The sequence below is a fragment of the Ovis canadensis genome, chromosome 2 (assembly GCF_042477335.2).
Source record: "Ovis canadensis isolate MfBH-ARS-UI-01 breed Bighorn chromosome 2, ARS-UI_OviCan_v2, whole genome shotgun sequence".
Taxonomy (NCBI): domain Eukaryota; kingdom Metazoa; phylum Chordata; class Mammalia; order Artiodactyla; family Bovidae; genus Ovis; species Ovis canadensis.
The window spans coordinates 163,312,781-163,332,272 of NC_091246.1; the positions used below are offsets into that span (position 1 = coordinate 163,312,781).

Genomic DNA, 19,492 nt, shown 5'->3' on the forward strand with positions numbered 1-19,492 from the left:
AAAAAGGCCCAAAGACAAGCCTGATCATGAGTATCTGACTGACCTTGGCTTCAGTCATTTTTGAATGAACAATTTTTCTCTTGGCCACAGAGCTTCTCTGTTAGATTAGTTTTTCCCAGATGTTCTGCCTCAGCCCAGACAGATGCTGTTAGTTTCTATGCCAAGGGGTAATGATGCTTTTAAGCCTCTCCCTTTTGTTAAAATTAGGTCAGATGAAGTAGGATTTCTTTCTTTTTTTTCTTTTCAGACTGCTGAGCGGAAATTAGGCTATTTTTTTTACTTCTTAGATTTTCAGCTGGATTTATTTCTTTGAAATTGCATAATTATGTTAATTCCCTAAAGACCATCTTTGAAGATTAGATTTTAGAATGGCCCACGTGAATTTCTTCTCAACCCGTTACCAATGATACCTTCACGTCATACTTAGTAAACAAAATAAAATAAAGCAACCATATCTTCTTTTTTTTTCTCTTAAACTCACACTTACCTGTTCTAGTTCTCTTGGAATATTCAAACTTACTAGACATTCTTTAAAATGTAGCCTTGATGACACTAAAAGTGTTTTCTTTGAAGCCCTGCCTCTTTTTCCAGTGTTGAAAGAACAAAATGTTTGGCCTGAAGCCACAGAATGATTCAAGCACATTTTTTCCCGCTTATACATAAGGGCAAACTTGAGAATTTATTGTTCAAAGGAAAACTATAAAGTATAAGAGTATTTGACTCTCTAGTTACAAAACAAACATTTCTAGAAATTTTTAAGAACAAATGCCCTCCCTTGGGATTTCATCTCAAATACATTAAATTTATTCTTGTCCATTTAGCTTTTCCTTGTAAAAAGTTGCAACATAAGAGAATGCGAATTGTCACACATTAATAATCCACATTAAAAACATTCAATTACATCCTTCTCAAACTCTAAAAGTTATTTAAAAATTATTACTAATTAAGAATTAAATTCTTGTAATGGTTCACAGGTAAAAGACTGAAAACTGCTGGTAGAGATGACTTAATGCAGTGGTTCTCAAGCTGTGTGCCCATTGGAATACCTATATTCTAACTTCTGTGTATGTCTGTCTTGCCACAGAAACTGAACAGTGGGTATTTTGCCAATTCATAAAGAAATTATTATAATTTGATCAGTTTTGTCCTTTTGACTCATCAATCCCTGGTTCTTGCTACCCCTCTGTCTGCTAGCAATTGCCAGCAATCAACAAAATGAATAGAGAGCAAATAGTATTAACAGAGATATTCAGAAACAATGGATGATCCTTAGTTTAGCACTGTTAGAATACAGGTACCTGCTCATGGTGGTCGTGTTGTTATTATATCATATTCTCTGCTGGTAAAATTGATCCTAATTCAAATTTGCAGTTAAATAAACAGACATTTTTGGGAATTTCATGAAAAGAACAAATGCTGAGCAAATTCAAGCAGATTTCAGAGTTACTAACTTAATGAGTAAAATTTGAAGGAGTTAAACCTGCTGAAAGTAAAATTTCAATTTCAACAAATAACTTGCACACTGTGTAAGTAAGAAAAGAAAGCGATCTTTAAAAAAAATTTTTTTTTATTTAAGGCTGAACATACTAGTTTTTGTTCTGTATCCAAAAGTAGTCTTCTTTTCATCACAATATTGTAAAAGCAATTATCCTCCAATTAAAATTAATTTTAAAAAAACAAAAGTAGTCTTCCTTTGATGGAAATATTAATATATTTTTAGAGTGAAAGTGAGCACTGTGTCTAAAAGTTACTACTTCCTTCCTCAGAACCTCTATCGCCAGGCCATGGAAGAAGCCAAGAAAGAAGGATATGACTTAAGAAGTGACGCCATTCCTATCGTGGCTGCCAAGGCCTCCCGGGAGATTGCGAGTGATGTAAGAGCTGATCACGTGCTTACCTCTGTTACCAACAGCCCAGCCACCTGCATAGGGAATCACACTCTTGGAACACAGCTGAGTCTCTAGTTATCACCCAACTGCCTTCATTACATAGTCAAATAAATTGAGGCTTTGAGACAGTCAGCCACCTGTGCGAGTTTCACAGAGATACAGTGGGTTGTGGTTCCTCTGATGCTCTTTTGGTCCTTGCTTAGTAAGACGGAGTACCTTGAGCAAAGTTAAGTGGGCATATGTTGAGCTACTCATAAAATCTCATGAGCTCTCCTCAGGCTACACTCAAGGCAAAGATGCCAGGAAAGAAACAGCTTTAACTGAGTTCTTCCCCTTGACTTGAGAAAGGACATAAAATAGCAAAAATGTTAAATATTTCTTTGCTGTGGGGTCCACAAAAATCAATATTCCTTTACCCTAAAAATGAATATGTGAGGTTCCTGTACAACTTAAATATTAATCCAAGAGTAGCAAAATTGTCCTTTTTGGTAGGTTTTTCTTTTAAATCATAATAAAATTGAATAACCATTTACCACTTTCAGTATATAGTCCATAAGTATATTCACACTGTTGTGCAACAGACTTTCAAAACTTTTTCATTTTACAAAACTGAAACGCTATGCTCATTACCAACAAGAATTGCCCATTTTAAAACTACTCCTTGCCAATTATTATGCAGAATGCCTTAAAAGAAGAAAATTAATGAGCCATTATAAACACATCCCTCCAATATGTTCTCAGTTTGGTCTGCCCACATGACTGACTTCTGAGAAACTGCTGTCACTATAACTGAAGCTTATTCTTTCAATGTTCACTTTTCTATCACATGTTTTTGTGGTTAAAACATACATTTGCTAGCATAATATAAATGAATCACTGTGGAGTTAGTTATTCTGTGGAGGTGAAATGAGTACCACATCTTCTTTTTTAAGAGAAAGCATGCCCCAACGTGGAGCATCACAGTAGCTGGTTTGATGAAACTCCCCAGAAGTCCTGAGGATTTTGTAGAAAAGCGTCACCACAGAGAGAGCAGCAGGGGCCAGCCCTTGATGCTTTCTCCTTGTTTACTGGGTTCTCTCTTTCAGTACAAATACAAAGAAGCTTATCGTAAGCAGTTGGGTCACCATATTGGTGCCCGAGCGATACATGATGACCCCAAGATGATGTGGTCTGTCCACGTTGCCAAAATGCAGAGTGACCGTGAGTACAAGAAAGATTTTGAAAAATACAAGACCAGGTTCAGCAGTCCAGTGGACATGCTTGGTATTGTTTTGGCCAAGAAATGTCAGACTTTGGTTAGTGATGTGGACTATAAACATCCTCTGCATGAGTGGACCTGCCTGCCCGACCAGAATGACATCATCCATGCTCGGAAAGCTTATGACCTCCAGAGTGATGTGAGTATTCCCGATGCTGCTTCTGGATCCTAGTGTTAATAATAATAGTGCAATAATAATACTGGGCTTCCCAGGTGGTGCAGTGGTAAAGAATCTGCTTGCTAATGCAGGAGACACAGAGACGCAAGTTTGCTCCCTAGGTTGGGAAGATCCCCTAGAGGAGGAAATGGAAACCCACTCCAGTATTCTTGCCTGGGAAATTCCATGGGCAGAGGAGCTACAGTCTATAGAGTCACAAAGAGTTGGACATGACTGAGTGACTGAGCGCACTAATAATACAGTTAGCATGCCCTATTGAGAGTAAAAGAAAGCCAGTAATTAGGAAATGTATATTCTCTCTATAGTACCCCATTACATACTTTATATTTTGTGATTTTGAAGATGAAAATAAAAGTAAGAGTTTATTAAAAATTTCCCATGAGGGAAAAAAAGTGTAGGTATGTGTAGTGATGGATCTTAACTTGACATGTTGAGATGATCATTTTGCAATATACACACACGTTGAATCATGATCTCATGTACCTAAAACTGATATAGGTCAATTATATTTCAATTAAAATGCACATCAAGAGTGTGATATGCAAAACTTAACATTGCTGTTTGTTGAAACTCATGACCATAATTGAATTTCAACTCTTTTCCTTAAAAAAAGAAAGGTAAGAATTTTTGTTACTGCAGTGCTTTCAGTGTTGGTCTAAGTATATGGTCTTTTGAGGGGCTATTAGAACACCTTTTTCAAAGCTAAAGAAACTCTGCTCTTAAGTGAACATCTTTTAATACCCTCAAGGGCAGGACAGTGTCTTTACTTTTTAGAAAGATCTTTTGTTGTTCCTAGTACAATCCTCTATGCCAAGCAATGCTTAGGAAAAATGTACTCAGGAGTCAATAAGGCTTATGAATGAGTGATTAATTGAGATGGCAGCTTTACCTGTTCAGTGCTTTTTGTGTTTATCTCACAGTATGATCCATTTTGTGACTCTGAATCTGAAAAAACTAATTATTATCATAACTGTGTTACTTGTTGCTTGATTTGCAGAATTTATATAAGTCAGACCTTGAATGGTTGAAAGGCATTGGCTGGGTTCCAATTGGCTCCTTCGACGTAGTTAAAGCCAAGCGGGCCGGAGAGATACTGAGTGACAACATCTACCGCCAGCGTCCAGATACACTGAAATTTACCAGCGTAACTGATTCCCCAGAGCAGGTGCTGGCAAAGAACAATGCTATAAACATGAGTAAGGTGAGTCTTCACTCCTCAGCATCAAGTATAGGAATTTACCATAGAACAAAGTAAAAATTCTGACACGTTACTACATTTTAAAGATTCCTGTAGGATTTATACCTTTAAAAGTGATTTTCCCATTATAACACCATACTTAGTAATACTTCAGGATATTAAGCTGTTAAAAATACCATGTGCTGCAAGTATTTCACAATTACAGGTATTAAAAACTTCAACCCAATCCTACATTTTAGCACTGTTAAAAAAAGTTTTCATAAGAAAGAATAAAAACTGGGTCAATGAAATAGTAAGCTAAATTTTTTTGGAAATAGTAATTTATCTACTTGAAAAGTAGGAATTTATGCAACTTTGTTAGTTTTATTTCTACTTTGTACAAAGGAGAGATAACTGGCACATAATCAAAAAAATGTGAACTCCAAAATAATTTTTCTCATCTTTTTTTTTTCATAGCGCTTATATACTGAAGCCTGGGACAATGACAAGAAAACAATCCATGTCATGCCTGATACACCAGAAATCATGCTAGCCAAGCTCAACCGAATCAACTACAGTGATGTGAGTAACCTACAGATCTTATCATGAAGAGAGAGGCAAAAACTGTAACAGTTTCCTTGGTGAAATGTTTTAACCAGTTTACTGTATACACTGCAAGCCAATATTGTCACTAAAACAGATAATTCTCCTTTGATTCAAGAAATAATTTTCTTGATTCAATTTTGGGCTTTGTGGTGGGTCCACAAAGTAGACCAGCCTTTTATGAAGATGACATCATGGAATGAAATGCTTATGGAGAAGTATCCCAAAAGGGATTATACTACTAAAGCCTTGTACACCCCTAAGGGCAGTGTGGTCATCAAGTCATTAATTTATCCAGTAACTGTTTAGCAGGTCGACACTGGGTATAGGACGCAGTGAGCTGCTGTACTGTGCTTTCTTTTGCTGCTTCATTGTGTTCTGGTTACCATTTAATGTTATTTGCAAGCATTTTCCTATGTATCTTTCAGAACCAACATTTTCATTAGAGTGGTGATTTTGAAACCCAAATCTACAGATGGATCATAGTCTGTGATGATAATCCATGGCAAAAATGGAAAAAAACAAGAACACCACATTGAGTTGTCAAATGCAAATATATTTAATTTAGAAACAACCATACTTGTTTTTCTCCTTCTTTGTCATTAAGATGGCCTTTCTTTTATATTAAAATTGTGATAATAAACAGTTGGGATTTTTTTTTACATGTGCTTGTTTGGCAAAAGAGAATTTTAGCAACCAGATACTGATTCCTCCCTAAAAACTTTTGTGATTTGCTAATCAATAAAATATCAAAGTTTAAACCATGTCCCTTAAAATCCTTGAGCACCTATGAAACGTAGTTTTCTACAAACCCATACTAATACTTAACTTTGTGGATCTGTTTCTGTAGTTTAAATGAGGACAGATAAAGCTTAATAATAAATAGCTTCATTTTTTTTAACAAAAGGAGCACTGATGGATTAATTCTCTTTTCTACAGAAACTCTATAAACTTGCTTTGGAAGAGTCCAAGAAGGAAGGTTATGACTTGCGTTTGGATGCCATTCCAATCCAAGCAGCCAAGGCATCAAGAGAGATTGCTAGTGATGTAAGTTGATATTTTTGGAAGATGCATTTCTTACTCAAAGATGTTTACAAATGGCAGCTTTTACAGCTTTTTTTGCCAGAAATTTAGCCTGAAAGTCCCAGTCTCCTTTAATGATTCCCCCATGTACAAAGTTGCAAATGAAAAAGAAAACAAAAGATACTATGTTCAATACACATTAATCTGCAAAGATGGAGTTACACTCTTTAAAAACAAGTATTTTATGACCACTAAAAATGGGCTCCTATTTCCCCACCCAGGTTCTTTTTTTAAAATTTATTTTTACTGTACAATATTGTATTGGTCCTGCCACACATCAACATGAATCTGCCACGGGCATACGCACGTTCCCCATCCTGAACCCCCCTCCCTCCCCGTACCATCCCTCCAGGTCATCCCAGTGCACCAGCCCCAAGCATCCTGTATTGAACCTGGACTGGTGATTTCGTTTCTATTTTTGAGCCTCAGAAGTTGAGCAGGTGATAACCCAGATGTTTGTAATAAAGAAAAAACGTTTTTGTGAAAGACATTGATAGCACATGTAAATCAGCTAATATGAGTGTGAACTCTTTCCTACTACTGTCCATTTATTCTCACACTAAGAGAAAATGTTAATTATCGGTTCATTTTAGAATTTTCTTTAATCCTTTGTTGACCAAGATGCTCATAACTGGACACAAGAGCAAGTTGAGAAGAAAGCAAAGCTCTTACTCAGCACCCACTTTTCTCTCCTTTCTAGTCCTTCACATCTCATGAGAAACATCTCCTGAGGGTGTCCAGTACGCTCATGCTGTACCAGGGCTCCTTAGGATTCAAATCCGGACTTTCCTTCTGGAAGTGTCCCAGACCTTAGACATACGGTTCATTTCTTCCTTTATCAAAACTATTTCAGGCTACTAAGCTGGAGAAGCCCACACTATGACCATCTCATGGTAAAATGGACTATAAAGTGTTATTTTTGAGTAAACTTTTAAAAAATAGAGTGTTAACCCAAGGCATTTACTTTCTCGTGGTTAAAAGTTCAATGACCTCGACAGGCAAATAAAAGAGGTATTTCCTGATGAAACTTTCTAAGCACAGCTCATATGCTTGACTGTGGAATTTACTATAAATTCTAATTACAAGGAAAGTATTCTACAACATTCATAATATCAAAACTTTTTTCAGAAAAAGTCACATCTTTAAGTAGATTCTCTTTTAAATTGCACAAAATATTTTTGCCTTACTTGTTAAGCAAATGTAAGTGAGACAGGATCGTTTAGTTGACGGGAAAAATATTAGGCATCAGAAGCTCTCCGTTTCAGTCTTAGCCCTGCCACCGGCTTAGGGTGTGACCTTGAACAAATCACTTGACTCGTGGAGACTTCAGTTTCTGTTCTATAAAATTGAGTTGATATAATATTAATCTTTTTCTCTCACATTAGTGGTGGGGAAAATCAAAAGAAATAATACATCTATGAAACTATGAACTATGATATAAATAAGATGTCCCAATCATTAGACTTATATCTCTATTCTTTTCTTCAGTACAAGTACAAGGAAGGCTACCGCAAACAGCTTGGCCACCACATTGGGGCCCGAAATATTAAGGATGATCCCAAGATGATGTGGTCCATCCATGCAACCAAGCTCCAGAGTGACCGGGAGTACAAGAAAGACTTTGAGAAGTGGAAGACCAAGTTCAGCAGCCCAGTGGACATGATGGGTTTGGTTCAGGCCAAGAAGTGCCAGATCCTTGTAAGCGACATAGACTACAAGAATCTGCTTCACGAGTGGATCTGTCTGCCTGATCAGAATGACGTCATTCAGGCTCGGAAGGCTTATGACCTTCAGAGTGATGTGAGTGGATTTGCTACTCTTCAGCAAGGTTTCAAGAAGGGATTCTAACTTTTTCGTGTGCCATGAAATCTTTTGGCAGTCTTGTGAAACCTGCGGAAAACTTCTCAGGACAATATCATGAAAAGCGTAAAATTATATACATTGGTTTCAGAAGAAAACAATCAAATTGGAAAATGGTTATCAAAAGTATTAAACTAAGGAAGGGAAAGGATAAATTAGAAGCTGGGGACTAACAGATACACTCTACATAAAATAGATGAACAGCAAGGCCATACTATATAGCACAAGGAGCTATATTATCTCATAATAACCGAAAATGGAAAAGAGTCTAAAAAAGAATATATATATATATATATATATATATTCAGTTATATAACTGAATCACTGCTGTATACCTGAAACTAACACAACATTATAAATCAACTATACTTTAGTTTTTAAAAATTAAAAATAAAATTAGAGTATCAGGGGAAAAAACTAAATCTGTGAGGTACTAATATATATATAGGCTTTTTACTGAAGTGGATTGTGTATTATATGTTACAGGTGCACAATACCATGGTTCACAATTTTAAAACATGCTCCATTTATAGTTATTGTAAAATGTTGGCTTTATTCCTAACATTGTACAATATACCCTTGTAGCTAATTTTATGCATTAAAGTTTATAGATTGTCCTTGGGACTCAAATACTACCTTATTGGTATAGTAGCTCCTTTTTTCTTGATCAGGCTCTGATAAGTAGTCACTTTTGAGAGAATGATAAAAGAAGTGGCATTTAAAAAAATAGTTTCCCCAAAAGCCATAAAAACAAAAAGAACTGTAACTGTTACTTATAAGAAAAATTCTTCATCAGCCAATTATTTAAATTTAAAAAAGAAATGTGAAAGCAGGACAAAATATATTTTTTTGCTTGAACTACAACACAAGAAAGGAGATGAGGATAAGCTAAATAAAAGTAAAAATATATATGCTCCTTGGTTTAGAAGCATGAGTATAGAATCATGTGAAAAATGATCCCTTTTTTGTTGTCCCCAGAAAACACATTGATTCAACATGCAGTAGTGTTCATCCTTTCTTTATGTTGCACAAAGGCTGCGAAGGCCACTGCTCAAAGAGATAGGAAGAAATTGTATTCTAACAGAAAATTATTCCCATACAGACAGGTATAGGCAATCAAATCAGAGAATAAACACTTTGTATTGGGAGGCAGGCAGAAATTTTCTTAAGGTGGTTTTGTATCAATGAAATCACGTACTATTGGAGACTTTATAGGTCTTTAAAACAGCAGGAATTGACTACCTTCAGGGACAAAGTGTTGAACTCGATGTTCTACACCAAAGTAAAGTAGTGCTGTGTCTTTTCAGAATGAAACATCAGGTTGTGGAGGTAATTTCTACAAATATTTGACATTATTTCATTTTCAGGCTATTTACAAGGCTGATCTTGAGTGGCTAAGAGGCATTGGGTGGGTGCCCATTGGCTCTGTGGGGGTTGAGAATGTGAAGAGAGCCGGAGAAATCCTGAGTGAAAGGAAGTACCGCCAGCCTGCAGTCCAGCTCAAGTTCACAAGCATTACAGACACCCCAGAGATTGTTCTGGCAAAGAATAATGCCCTGAACATGAGCAAGGTGAGTCTTCAGCTGTGGCCAGTTGCCTGAGTCATACCTTCCTTATCCTGGGCTCATAAAGTGAGAAATATCCTGGAGGGTTTCCAGAGAAAGGAGAGGTAGGTGATGGGCCTGATTCTGATGCAGGCCTTCAACAAAGCTCGAATCCTAGCTGGACCTGCATGCTCTTCTTAACCCTGACCCCACGTTTCTGTGTGCATGGGGAAGCATGCCCTAAAACAAGTTCTCTGGGGGTAAAGCACACATTCTTCTGAGCAGTGACCTGGAGACGTCCACAAATGCAGTACTTTTCTCTGCACATTCTCCTCAGCAGAGCTGACTCAAGCCATTGGTGTCTCTTTATCCATCTTGTAAAAAACATTTAGCTGTTTCACATTTTGTTCAGAAGTCTGAGAAACGCTGTGCATGGCAGTGTCAGTGCATGCCTCAAATTAGTTGCTTGTGGAAATCCCACTTTGGAAAGTGAGCTGTTACTGCTGCTTTCAGTTTTATTACACAAAATAGATGATTGCTTCTTTCCTCCAGAATTCTGGCAGTCTGCTTATTGATATTGGGCTAATTTCTTCATCCAGTAGGTAGGCCCTTAATATGAACATTTGAAGTTGAATTGAACTTTTCTGAATTCTCCCACACCTCCCTGAATGTCTTCCAAATATCAGGGCAATGAAATTGTGTGCTCAGTGCAGAGTACAAAATTGGCTCTCAGATAGCAAACTGCAAAGTTTGGGGTATTAAAACTCCAGAAAGCCTGTTCTATACCATACTCATCAACAGAGCACCCACCATGAAAATAACAATAGGAAACATCATAAAATTTGTTGAGTTCCTTTCATGACTCTGGCACTATACATATGTTATGGTTAATCTCCAAAAAAAATATTCAGTAAAGTTAAATACCAATTTCACCTCAGCTAAAAGAAAGAGACAAGCAAAAAGTTTTTTAAAAAACTTTAATTAGGTATGATTATCCTCCCCCCTCAAAAAAATGACAAGTGTGAGGCCTTACGTACCTTTCTCAAGATCACTCAGCTTAGACATAGAGGAACTGGGTTTGACCTTGGGATTGTGTCTGAAATCTAGGGATTTCTACTATATCATAGTTCTATAGCCAAGCTCCATCCTTGAAGGTTCTGTGAGTAAGCCTGAGAGTCACAGAATAAAAAGAATTAATCATTGAGATTGTGATGTTGTTTTCCATTGGCTATAAAACTGTTGTGTGTCTGTTTAAACATGGCCATGACTTTCTCTCTCCCCTTTTGCTTCCCTCACCTCCAAATAAACTTTAAAAGGTTATCTTATAGCTAAATGAAATAAATTTGATAATAACTACAAGGTATTGGCTTTAACAAAGAGGTTTACCTTACTTCCCCCCTAGCATTTATATACGGAAGCCTGGGATGCTGACAAAACCTCCATCCATGTGATGCCAGACACCCCGGAAATCTTGCTGGCCAAGAGCAATTCTGCCAATATCAGCCATGTAAGAGATTTCCTCATTGTTGTTTCAGCCTTTAGAACAAGTTAAAATCCTGTTACCACCTTCCTTACTAGAACTGGCCTATTAACTTTCTACAACACCTTTCTTTTTCTGTTGTATATTATTCTCCACCTAGAAACTTTACACCAAGGGATGGGATGAATCAAAGATGAAGGACTATGATCTGAGAGCTGATGCTATTTCCATCAAAAGCGCCAAGGCCTCAAGGGACATTGCCAGTGACGTAAGTGCTGTCTGTCTAACCCCCTTGGGCTCACCTTGCTGAGCAACTGTAGTGCAGCTGGTGGGCCACACTTGGTAATTGCTTCCTCTTGTTGTTTCCTTTTGCTGTCCCAGAGAAGAAAAACACATTTTGAAATTGTAGTCACAGTTGCTGCATAAAAAGTTTTCAGCAGTGAAGATATATGATTATAGTTACCTTTATGATAGCACAAAACATTAGTTTAAAATTGTTCAGAGATATCGAAATATTTGCAATGTAAAACTCTTGTCCATTTCTTGTGGGTTTCCATTATTGTCTGTGATTGCCAGCATGCATATTGTATTAAAGTCGGGCTTCTAAACCTATATGTCTCATGTTTTAGTACAAATACAAAGAAGCATATGAGAAACAAAAAGGCCACCACATTGGAGCCCGGAGTGTTGAAGACGACCCTAAGATTATGTGTGCCATGAATGCAGGGAAGATTCAAAGTGAAAGGGAGTACAAGAAGGAGTTCCAGAAGTGGAAAACCAAGTTCAGTAGCCCAGTGGACATGTTAGGCATCTTGCAGGCCAAGAAATGTCAGATTCTGGTCAGTGACATTGATTATCGAAATTACCTGCATCACTGGACATGCTTACCTGATCAAAACGACATTATCCAAGCCAGGAAGGCCTATGACCTGCAGAGTGATGTAAGTAATGTGAACTTCGGGAAAGGCGGAATGGGAGGGCATAGATTTGTTAATTGTAGACAGTGCCTCTGTGGAGTGACCCATGAGTTGTTCACTGCACCACCTCAGGGGGCACCATTCACATTGTTAAAACCTCTGTTTAGGAGTTACATTATGGGAATCAAAGAATCTTAGATAAAGAACTCTGCTTAGGTCATATCCTTTTTCCCTAGCCTAGATTCCAGATTATTTTTTTTACATCCTTTGTACTGTCTGGCAATGAAAATATATTTTAGATTAACATAAATTATCTGAATATTAAAACAAATAACTGCCACTATTGTACTATATCCAAAACACTGAACAGAGTTTCCTTGGGTCAGTTATTATGGGATGAAAATGGAATGAGATTCAACAAAATATCTTTAAATTTTTTCAGTTATATGATTTCTTTGTAATATTGAATCATCATGAAATTTAGCAATATTACCATTTTATTCCTATTCATGCCTAGCATAAAAAATTATTCTTTAACATGGATTTCCCTGGTTGAAACTCTGTGCTACCAGTGCAGACAAAGGTTTGATCCACTGGTTGGGGAAGATCCACATGCCGTGTGGCTAAATGAATGAATAAATAAAGCCCTTATTTTGAAAAAAATTATTTTCTTATGGATATTGAAAATTGAAAAATTACTCTGGATATTGAAACCCCTGAGTCATGTAAAATCTCAGGTCCTACTTTTTTTAGAACCACCATCTCTTGTGCTTATGAACCCCTCAACCCCATGAACTTACTTTTCAATTCAGGGATCCTGTGTCTAACACTTGGAACAATTTTTGTATCTAATGTCTCTGTAGAATGTGTACAAATCAGACCTGGAGTGGTTGCGTGGCATCGGCTGGATGCCAGAAGACTCAGTGGAAATGAACAGGGTGAAGAATGCTCAAGACCTGATCAATGAAAAACGCTACAGGACACGCCCAGAAGCCTTGACATTTACTTCCATTGTCGACACACCAGATGTCGTCCTGGCAAAAGCCAATTCTCTGCAAATGAGTGAGGTAGGAACCATCGTACTTTCAGGCTGTCCTCTTGTGGGGCTTTCTCTTCGGAAGATGCCACCCCAGTGGAGCAAATGGATTGTATCTCTGCAAAGACCTAAAGTGATGGGAGCAACTCTAAGAGTCTCTTGGTTAGTTTAGTGAAGGCACGTGCCAAGTAGAGCTGTGACAAACGCCAGTGTGCCTGTCCACTATCTCACACACAAATTTGGAAGCACTACCATGAAAACTGTCACTATGCGACACTGCAGGAAAGCAAATACCTGTTACAAAACGTATGGCATAATGCTCCACATTAAACGGTAGAATACTGCATTAGTCAGGGTCCTCCAGAGAAACAGGGCTAAATGGGATGGATGAGACAGAAGTTTATTTTATGGAATTAACTCACATGTTTGTGGAGGCTGGCATGGCCAAAGTTTGCAAGATAGGCCAACTGGCTGGAGACCCAGGAAGACAGGTCCAAGGCAGTTGGCTGGCAGGATTACCCTTGCCCAGGGGAGGTCAGTCTTTTTTTCTCTTAAAGCCTTCATCTGATGGGATGAAGCCCCCCACCTCCCATATCACAGAGGGTAATCTACTTTATCCAAAATCTGCTGGAATGAATGTTAATCTGTTCTAAAAAATACCTTCACAGAAACAGCTAGAATAATATTTGACCAAATACCTGGGTACTGCGGCCTAGTCAAGTTGATACAAAAAACTAACCATTGCAAATATAGCACAAAACATTTTTCCAGGTTAAATAGTTGTGAAGGCTTAAGTTTCAACTATCTATCACTGTATTAAAATATTTTCCTTCTCTCCACAGAAACTGTATCAAGAAGCCTGGAATAAAGATAAAACCAACATAAGCATTCCTTCTGACACACCACTCATACTGCAGGCTCAAATCAATGCCATGCAAATCAGCAATGTAAGAGGCATAATATGGAGTATAAAGGTCTTTGAAGGACAGTATCTGTCAGCATATGGAATGTGTTGTAATGGACGAATTACCCACCTTAGAAGTGTTTATAGCTTGGGGTGCCAGATACTTTCTATTTAGCTACCATTCCCAAGGCAATATGAATGGAAATTCTCCTTCAAACATTAGTTTAGATACACTTCTGGGTCCCTGCACTGTGAGAGTTGGGATACCTGAATCTTATTGCTGTCCTCCTTTCAACCTGGAAGTCATTGTCCTACATCCAATGCCCATAGCTCAGTTTCATCATATGCTAATTGAAAATAATGAAATCCCTAGTAAGTGCCTCTTACACAAGGAAGTATAAGAGGTAACAGTCTCTATTGTATTTATAGGTTTTGGATTAATCAAGAACTTTCTTGTTCGACATTTCAAGGCCATAAGAAAAACCAAAACTTTTAAATATGTGGAGAGTGCAGGATAGGTATGTCACATCCCTTTAGCAGAGTCCTTTGAAAAGTCAAAGGGCAGCATTAGGAAAAAAATCTTACCCAGTCTTATATGGTAGCTGGATGAAGGTTTTCTAGGTTCACGGTTGATTCTTAGTTCCCATGTGGAAGGGGATAGTTTCACATTGTACTACCTTGTGATGGATGCAAATAATACAAGCAATAGTAGCTTTAGATGTTTAGCTTTAAATTATAATCACAAGTACCCTGTGCTCCATAAAATAAATAGGCAATAATTGAAAGAAGCAGAAGTGACTGTTTTTTCTTAAGCTGCCATCATGTACACTGTGCTTTATGATTCATAGTATAACTACTTTGAGTCTGTCTACTGATTTTCAATTCTTATAAGCAAACTTGTGTTTTCCCTCGACAGAAACTCTACCAGAAAGACTGGGATGAAGCCAAGCAGAAAGGCTATGACCTGAGAGCAGATGCCATCGAAATCACGCATGCTAAAGCCTCCAGAGAAATTGCCAGCGAGGTACCGCTCCTTCTAGTTCCCTGCAGGTTTTCTGCTCTATACAACAAATTGGGAAAGCATTTTTCAGGAATTTTGCTTTGGTTTGATTTGCTTTTTAAATTTTTGTGCTAAAAACTCTATTTTAAAATATTAAAATGGGATGAAAAACACTAAGGTAAACATAGGTGAAGTCTATGTGTAAATCACTTCTAAGTTGTTTATCAGTAGAAGTGAAATACCGTGAAGAATCTATACAAAATTCTCGGGAACAATTTAGGAGCCAATACAGTGTGATTTTTAATCCTCCACATTTTTTATGACATTCTCCATAAACACAAATCAAAGATGAAAGTTTCATATTAGACTTAAGACTGAAATCACATTTTATATATAAGATCTTATGCTGGAGGCATATGTATAATGTTCTGAATAACTAGTTGAAGTTCATTTAACAGTAATTAAAAAATTTACCAACAGTCAAATCAATTATCCTACCAAGGCCCAGCTCTAAATCTTTAAGCCACCTTCATTCCTTTTCTTCAAATTCTTTATTTTTTATCTTATGTATCCAGCTGTCTCTTCCTTCTTATTTCTTATTTTTATCTCTAAAACCATAGTCAATCCACAGTATCTGCTGTATTCCTAGTTTTTCTCTCTCCCCATGTTGTCCAAATGTTCCTGTGTTACCCAAATATAGGAAAGAGAAGCTGTCTTACTCTGGCCCTAAGACACTTAGAGTGGAGACTCTTGTCCACAGGCCTTTTGTTGTCATCTTCTGATTTGAACCATCAACCTTGTTTTCCATTCCTAAAACATGCACCTTTTTGTCTGTCTCCAAAACCACACATATGACTTTTTCCTACCTCAGCTACCTTCGGTATTCTTGGGGACCATTTGACCTAATTTCCACTTGCCAGGCAACCTTGGGAATAGTGATTGCCACCCCACTGTGCCTTATTTTTCCCATTTGAAATATGTGATAATACTAATATCAGCATCATAGAGATGTTATGAGGATTAAATGAGGTTATAATTGCATCTATTCAACTATTTTTACCTAAAGAACTCAGCAGTTTCATATGAATTGATCTAATACTTTGAAGCACTCATAATAGTGTCTGACATATAGTGATTGCTCAGTAACTGTTAGCTATTATTTTTTTATTAATCTTGTCCACCATACTATATCCCTCCTGACCTGCTCATGTCTTCAATGAAAGTGTCTAAAATAGCCCTGTCTTATTTCCTTAAAGTGAATTGAAATATATAATGACTGCCCATGTTGAGCTAATTCACACTAAGGCTAAAAAATATTCCAAAAGCATTTAATGAAAAGTCCTCTTCATACATTATTTTCATATGTCTTTTTATCTGTTTTTTCATAACTGTAGTACAAATACAAAGAAGGTTACCGTAAGCAACTGGGCCACCACGTGGGTTTCCGCACTCTGCAAGATGACCCCAAATTGGTATGGTCTATCCATGCTGCCAAGATTCAGAGTGACCTAGAATACAAGAAAGCTTATGAGAAGTCTAAAGGAATTCACAGTATACCGCTGGACATGATGTCCATCGTTCAGGCCAAGAAGTGCCAGGCCCTGGTTAGCGACGTTGATTATCGCAATTACCTGCACCAGTGGATTTGTCTGCCAGATCAGAATGATGTGATCCAGGCGAAGAAAGCCTACGAACTGCAGAGCGATGTGCGTATCCTGTCTCCAGACTCCTGGTAGATGTGTGTCTGTGTGTCTAATCACAGTGTATTCCCTAAGGATGTAATTTAACTACTGATCTTAATAGAAGCTAACATAGTCGGTATATTTCCATGGAGTTTTTTGGAACATTTTATATCATATAGAAGATCCCTTCTTTTAGAAGGCCTTATTCATCAAGATGAAAATCACTCTTATTCTATGTAATTAGGTAGAAAATTTCAATCTCAGTTGTCCTGATCCATTGCATTTGCATGATCAGGTATCTAAATGTCAGAAACAGATGTAAGCATAAGAAAATGTTGGATTTCAAGTTTATTTGACACATGTAGGAAAAATGTGTAAATATATGTTTATATATTTATATATATATTTAAATAATTTTAGAGAAAGAGGAGAAGTGTACAGTGATGTAAGTATGTATTTTATTTATCATTATACATGTGGTACAGTGGTAAAGAATCTGCCTGCCAACACAGGAGATACAAAAGACGCAGGTTCAGTCCCTGGGTCAGGAACATCCCCTGGAGGAGAAAATGGCAATCCACTCTAGTATTCTTTCCTGGAAAATACCATGGACAGAAGAACCTGGCGGGTTACTGTCCATGGAGTTGCAAAGAATTGGACACAACCAAGCAACTGAGCACATACCTGCTTCTAAGGACCTTTTTATCTCAGATTCCTACAGATGTTATCCCCAGTGGCACGTCAAAGGCAGCCTTCAAGTAGTGAGCACAGAAGCTCAGTCTTCCGTAAAAAAAAAATTACGTGTCATTGCAATCTCTCATTCCACAAGTGCTAGTTGCCAGCCCTGCTCCAGTTCCTATATGATCCTCTAAACTTCTTGCATAGGTGTGTGCCAGAGATGTAACACTCAAATGTTAACATCTGACGTAGATCCTTGAGTTTTCTGGCACTGGCACCCAGCTGGTTTAAGTAGAGGTCGTTTGTGGTTTGCTGGCATCGTACTCTAGTACATGAATGGACTCTGCTGAGCTCTGTGGTCCTCTCCTTCTTATAGAACCTGTACAAATCAGACCTGGAATGGCTGAAGGGTATTGGATGGTTGCCAGAGGGTTCCGTGGAAGTGATGAGAGTAAAGAATGCCCAGAATCTCCTGAATGAAAGGTTGTATCGCACAAGGCCTGAGGCTCTCAAATTCACCAGCATTGTTGACACCCCCGAAGTTATTCTGGCAAAGATCAATTCCGTACAGATCAGTGAGGTAAGTCAATTGATGATATGTTTAGACAGATTGAATAAGTCTCAATAAAAATTATAATTGTGAACTTTATTTTCTAATTTTCTTTGTTATGGCTTCTTAGATTCACCCATCATTTAAAAATGGACATTTAATTTTCAAATACATGGCTTTTTAAAAAGCGTCTTTGATATTAATTCTCATTTTGACATTAATTTCTCATTTAAATGCTTTCTTCTCTGCAATCACCGTCTGTGTTTTTTTCAGCCTTTTAGCTGTGTTGATGCTTTCAATGGCTAAGCCAAAGATCTCTCTTGGTAAATGTCACATTGCACTTGAAAATATGTGGGTTATTTACAGATACCTTTTGATATTGATTCCTAATATAATTCCTCAGTGATAAGGGAACAGACTCTGTATGGTTTTAATACCTTTAGTCCATGAAATTTTTGCATGTTATTTTATGTCCCTGGATATGTTTCAGTGTCTCCTGGTTTATTGTCTATGAGAACTAGAATAGAACTTGTATCCTACTATTGTGTGAAAATTGTATAAATCTTAATATTGTAGAATTGGTTCATAGTGCTTTTCAGGTCTGCTATATCCTTCTACTTTTCTGTATATTCATTTTGTTAATTTTTGAGAGTTTGATATTGAAACTCCAATTGAAAATATTCATTTATCTACTTAAGAACTAACATATTGTATAATAGAACTATATGTAACTTTGTTCTGTATCTTCCAAGTCTCCTGTAAATGTATCATACTTTCATAATTCAAAAAAGAGAAAAGAAAAAATTGTAACTGTGAACTTTAAATTGCTAACACCAAGATTAGAATCTTGAATCTTGAACATACATGTATCCAGATAGAATCTCATATAACCAATCAATAACAGCATCCACACTTCATTTGCCTAGATAACTCTTTGGTCAGTATAAGTGTGGTAGGCATTTTCATGCTCCATACACTCTGATGTATACTTTGAACACATTTTGAAACCTGGCCTGTGTATAGGTCCATCAGTTAATACCATGATCACAAAATTGCCACCTTTTTATTGCTATTCAATGGTGAAATAAGTTGAAAGTCCAGAGGCTGCTCTAATATTAGACATTATGATAGTTATTTGGGCCAAGAAAGCCAGGACTCAATTAGAAATGTGGATTATCACAGTTACCTCAAATGAGGGCTTATCTGCCAGATAATTACATGTGAATAAATAAAGGATGATAAGTTCATGTTTCTGTTTCATTTTACATTTATAACACACATGAATGTGTTCTTGTTGAAGTCACTTTTGGCACCTTTTGAATAAAAACACAGATGAAAACAAAACGCGATTTACATTTATATCTGAACACATCCAAAGAGAAACTTTCATCATACAGATAGTTTTACTCATGTGGTAATTGGCTTATTTACTAATCAACGATCCTTTGTTTTCATTTTTACCAGCCATTGTATCGTGACGCCTGGGAGAGAGAGAAGGCGAACGTGAATGTACCAGCTGATACTCCCTTGATGCTGCAGTCCAAGATCAATGCCATACAGATCAGCAACGTAAGGCCCTGCACACCCGCTTCACACCACGCTCTCTGCCTCACCAGCCCTCTCGGTAGTGCGCTCCAGAGAGCGCTTAGCAAT

At 37.3% G+C, this 19,492-nt stretch overlaps 1 protein-coding gene across 50 annotated transcripts in view; it reads left to right on the forward strand.

The window, feature by feature from the left end:
* NEB (nebulin) overlaps positions 1-19,492 on the forward strand; it is a 203,584-nt gene that overhangs the window by 97,503 nt on the left and 86,589 nt on the right. For all 50 annotated transcript variants that reach the window (XM_069577531.1, XM_069577536.1, XM_069577533.1 and 47 more), the window contains exons 72-87: positions 1,767-1,874; positions 2,975-3,286; positions 4,323-4,526; positions 4,980-5,084; positions 6,045-6,152; positions 7,677-7,988; positions 9,416-9,619; positions 10,995-11,099; positions 11,233-11,340; positions 11,702-12,013; positions 12,853-13,056; positions 13,868-13,972; positions 14,846-14,953; positions 16,324-16,635; positions 17,666-17,869; positions 19,304-19,408. In XM_069577531.1, coding sequence (XP_069433632.1) covers positions 1,767-1,874; positions 2,975-3,286; positions 4,323-4,526; positions 4,980-5,084; positions 6,045-6,152; positions 7,677-7,988; positions 9,416-9,619; positions 10,995-11,099; positions 11,233-11,340; positions 11,702-12,013; positions 12,853-13,056; positions 13,868-13,972; positions 14,846-14,953; positions 16,324-16,635; positions 17,666-17,869; positions 19,304-19,408 — 2,916 coding nt within the window. The remainder of the gene's footprint in view (positions 1-1,766; positions 1,875-2,974; positions 3,287-4,322; positions 4,527-4,979; positions 5,085-6,044; positions 6,153-7,676; positions 7,989-9,415; positions 9,620-10,994; positions 11,100-11,232; positions 11,341-11,701; positions 12,014-12,852; positions 13,057-13,867; positions 13,973-14,845; positions 14,954-16,323; positions 16,636-17,665; positions 17,870-19,303; positions 19,409-19,492) is intronic.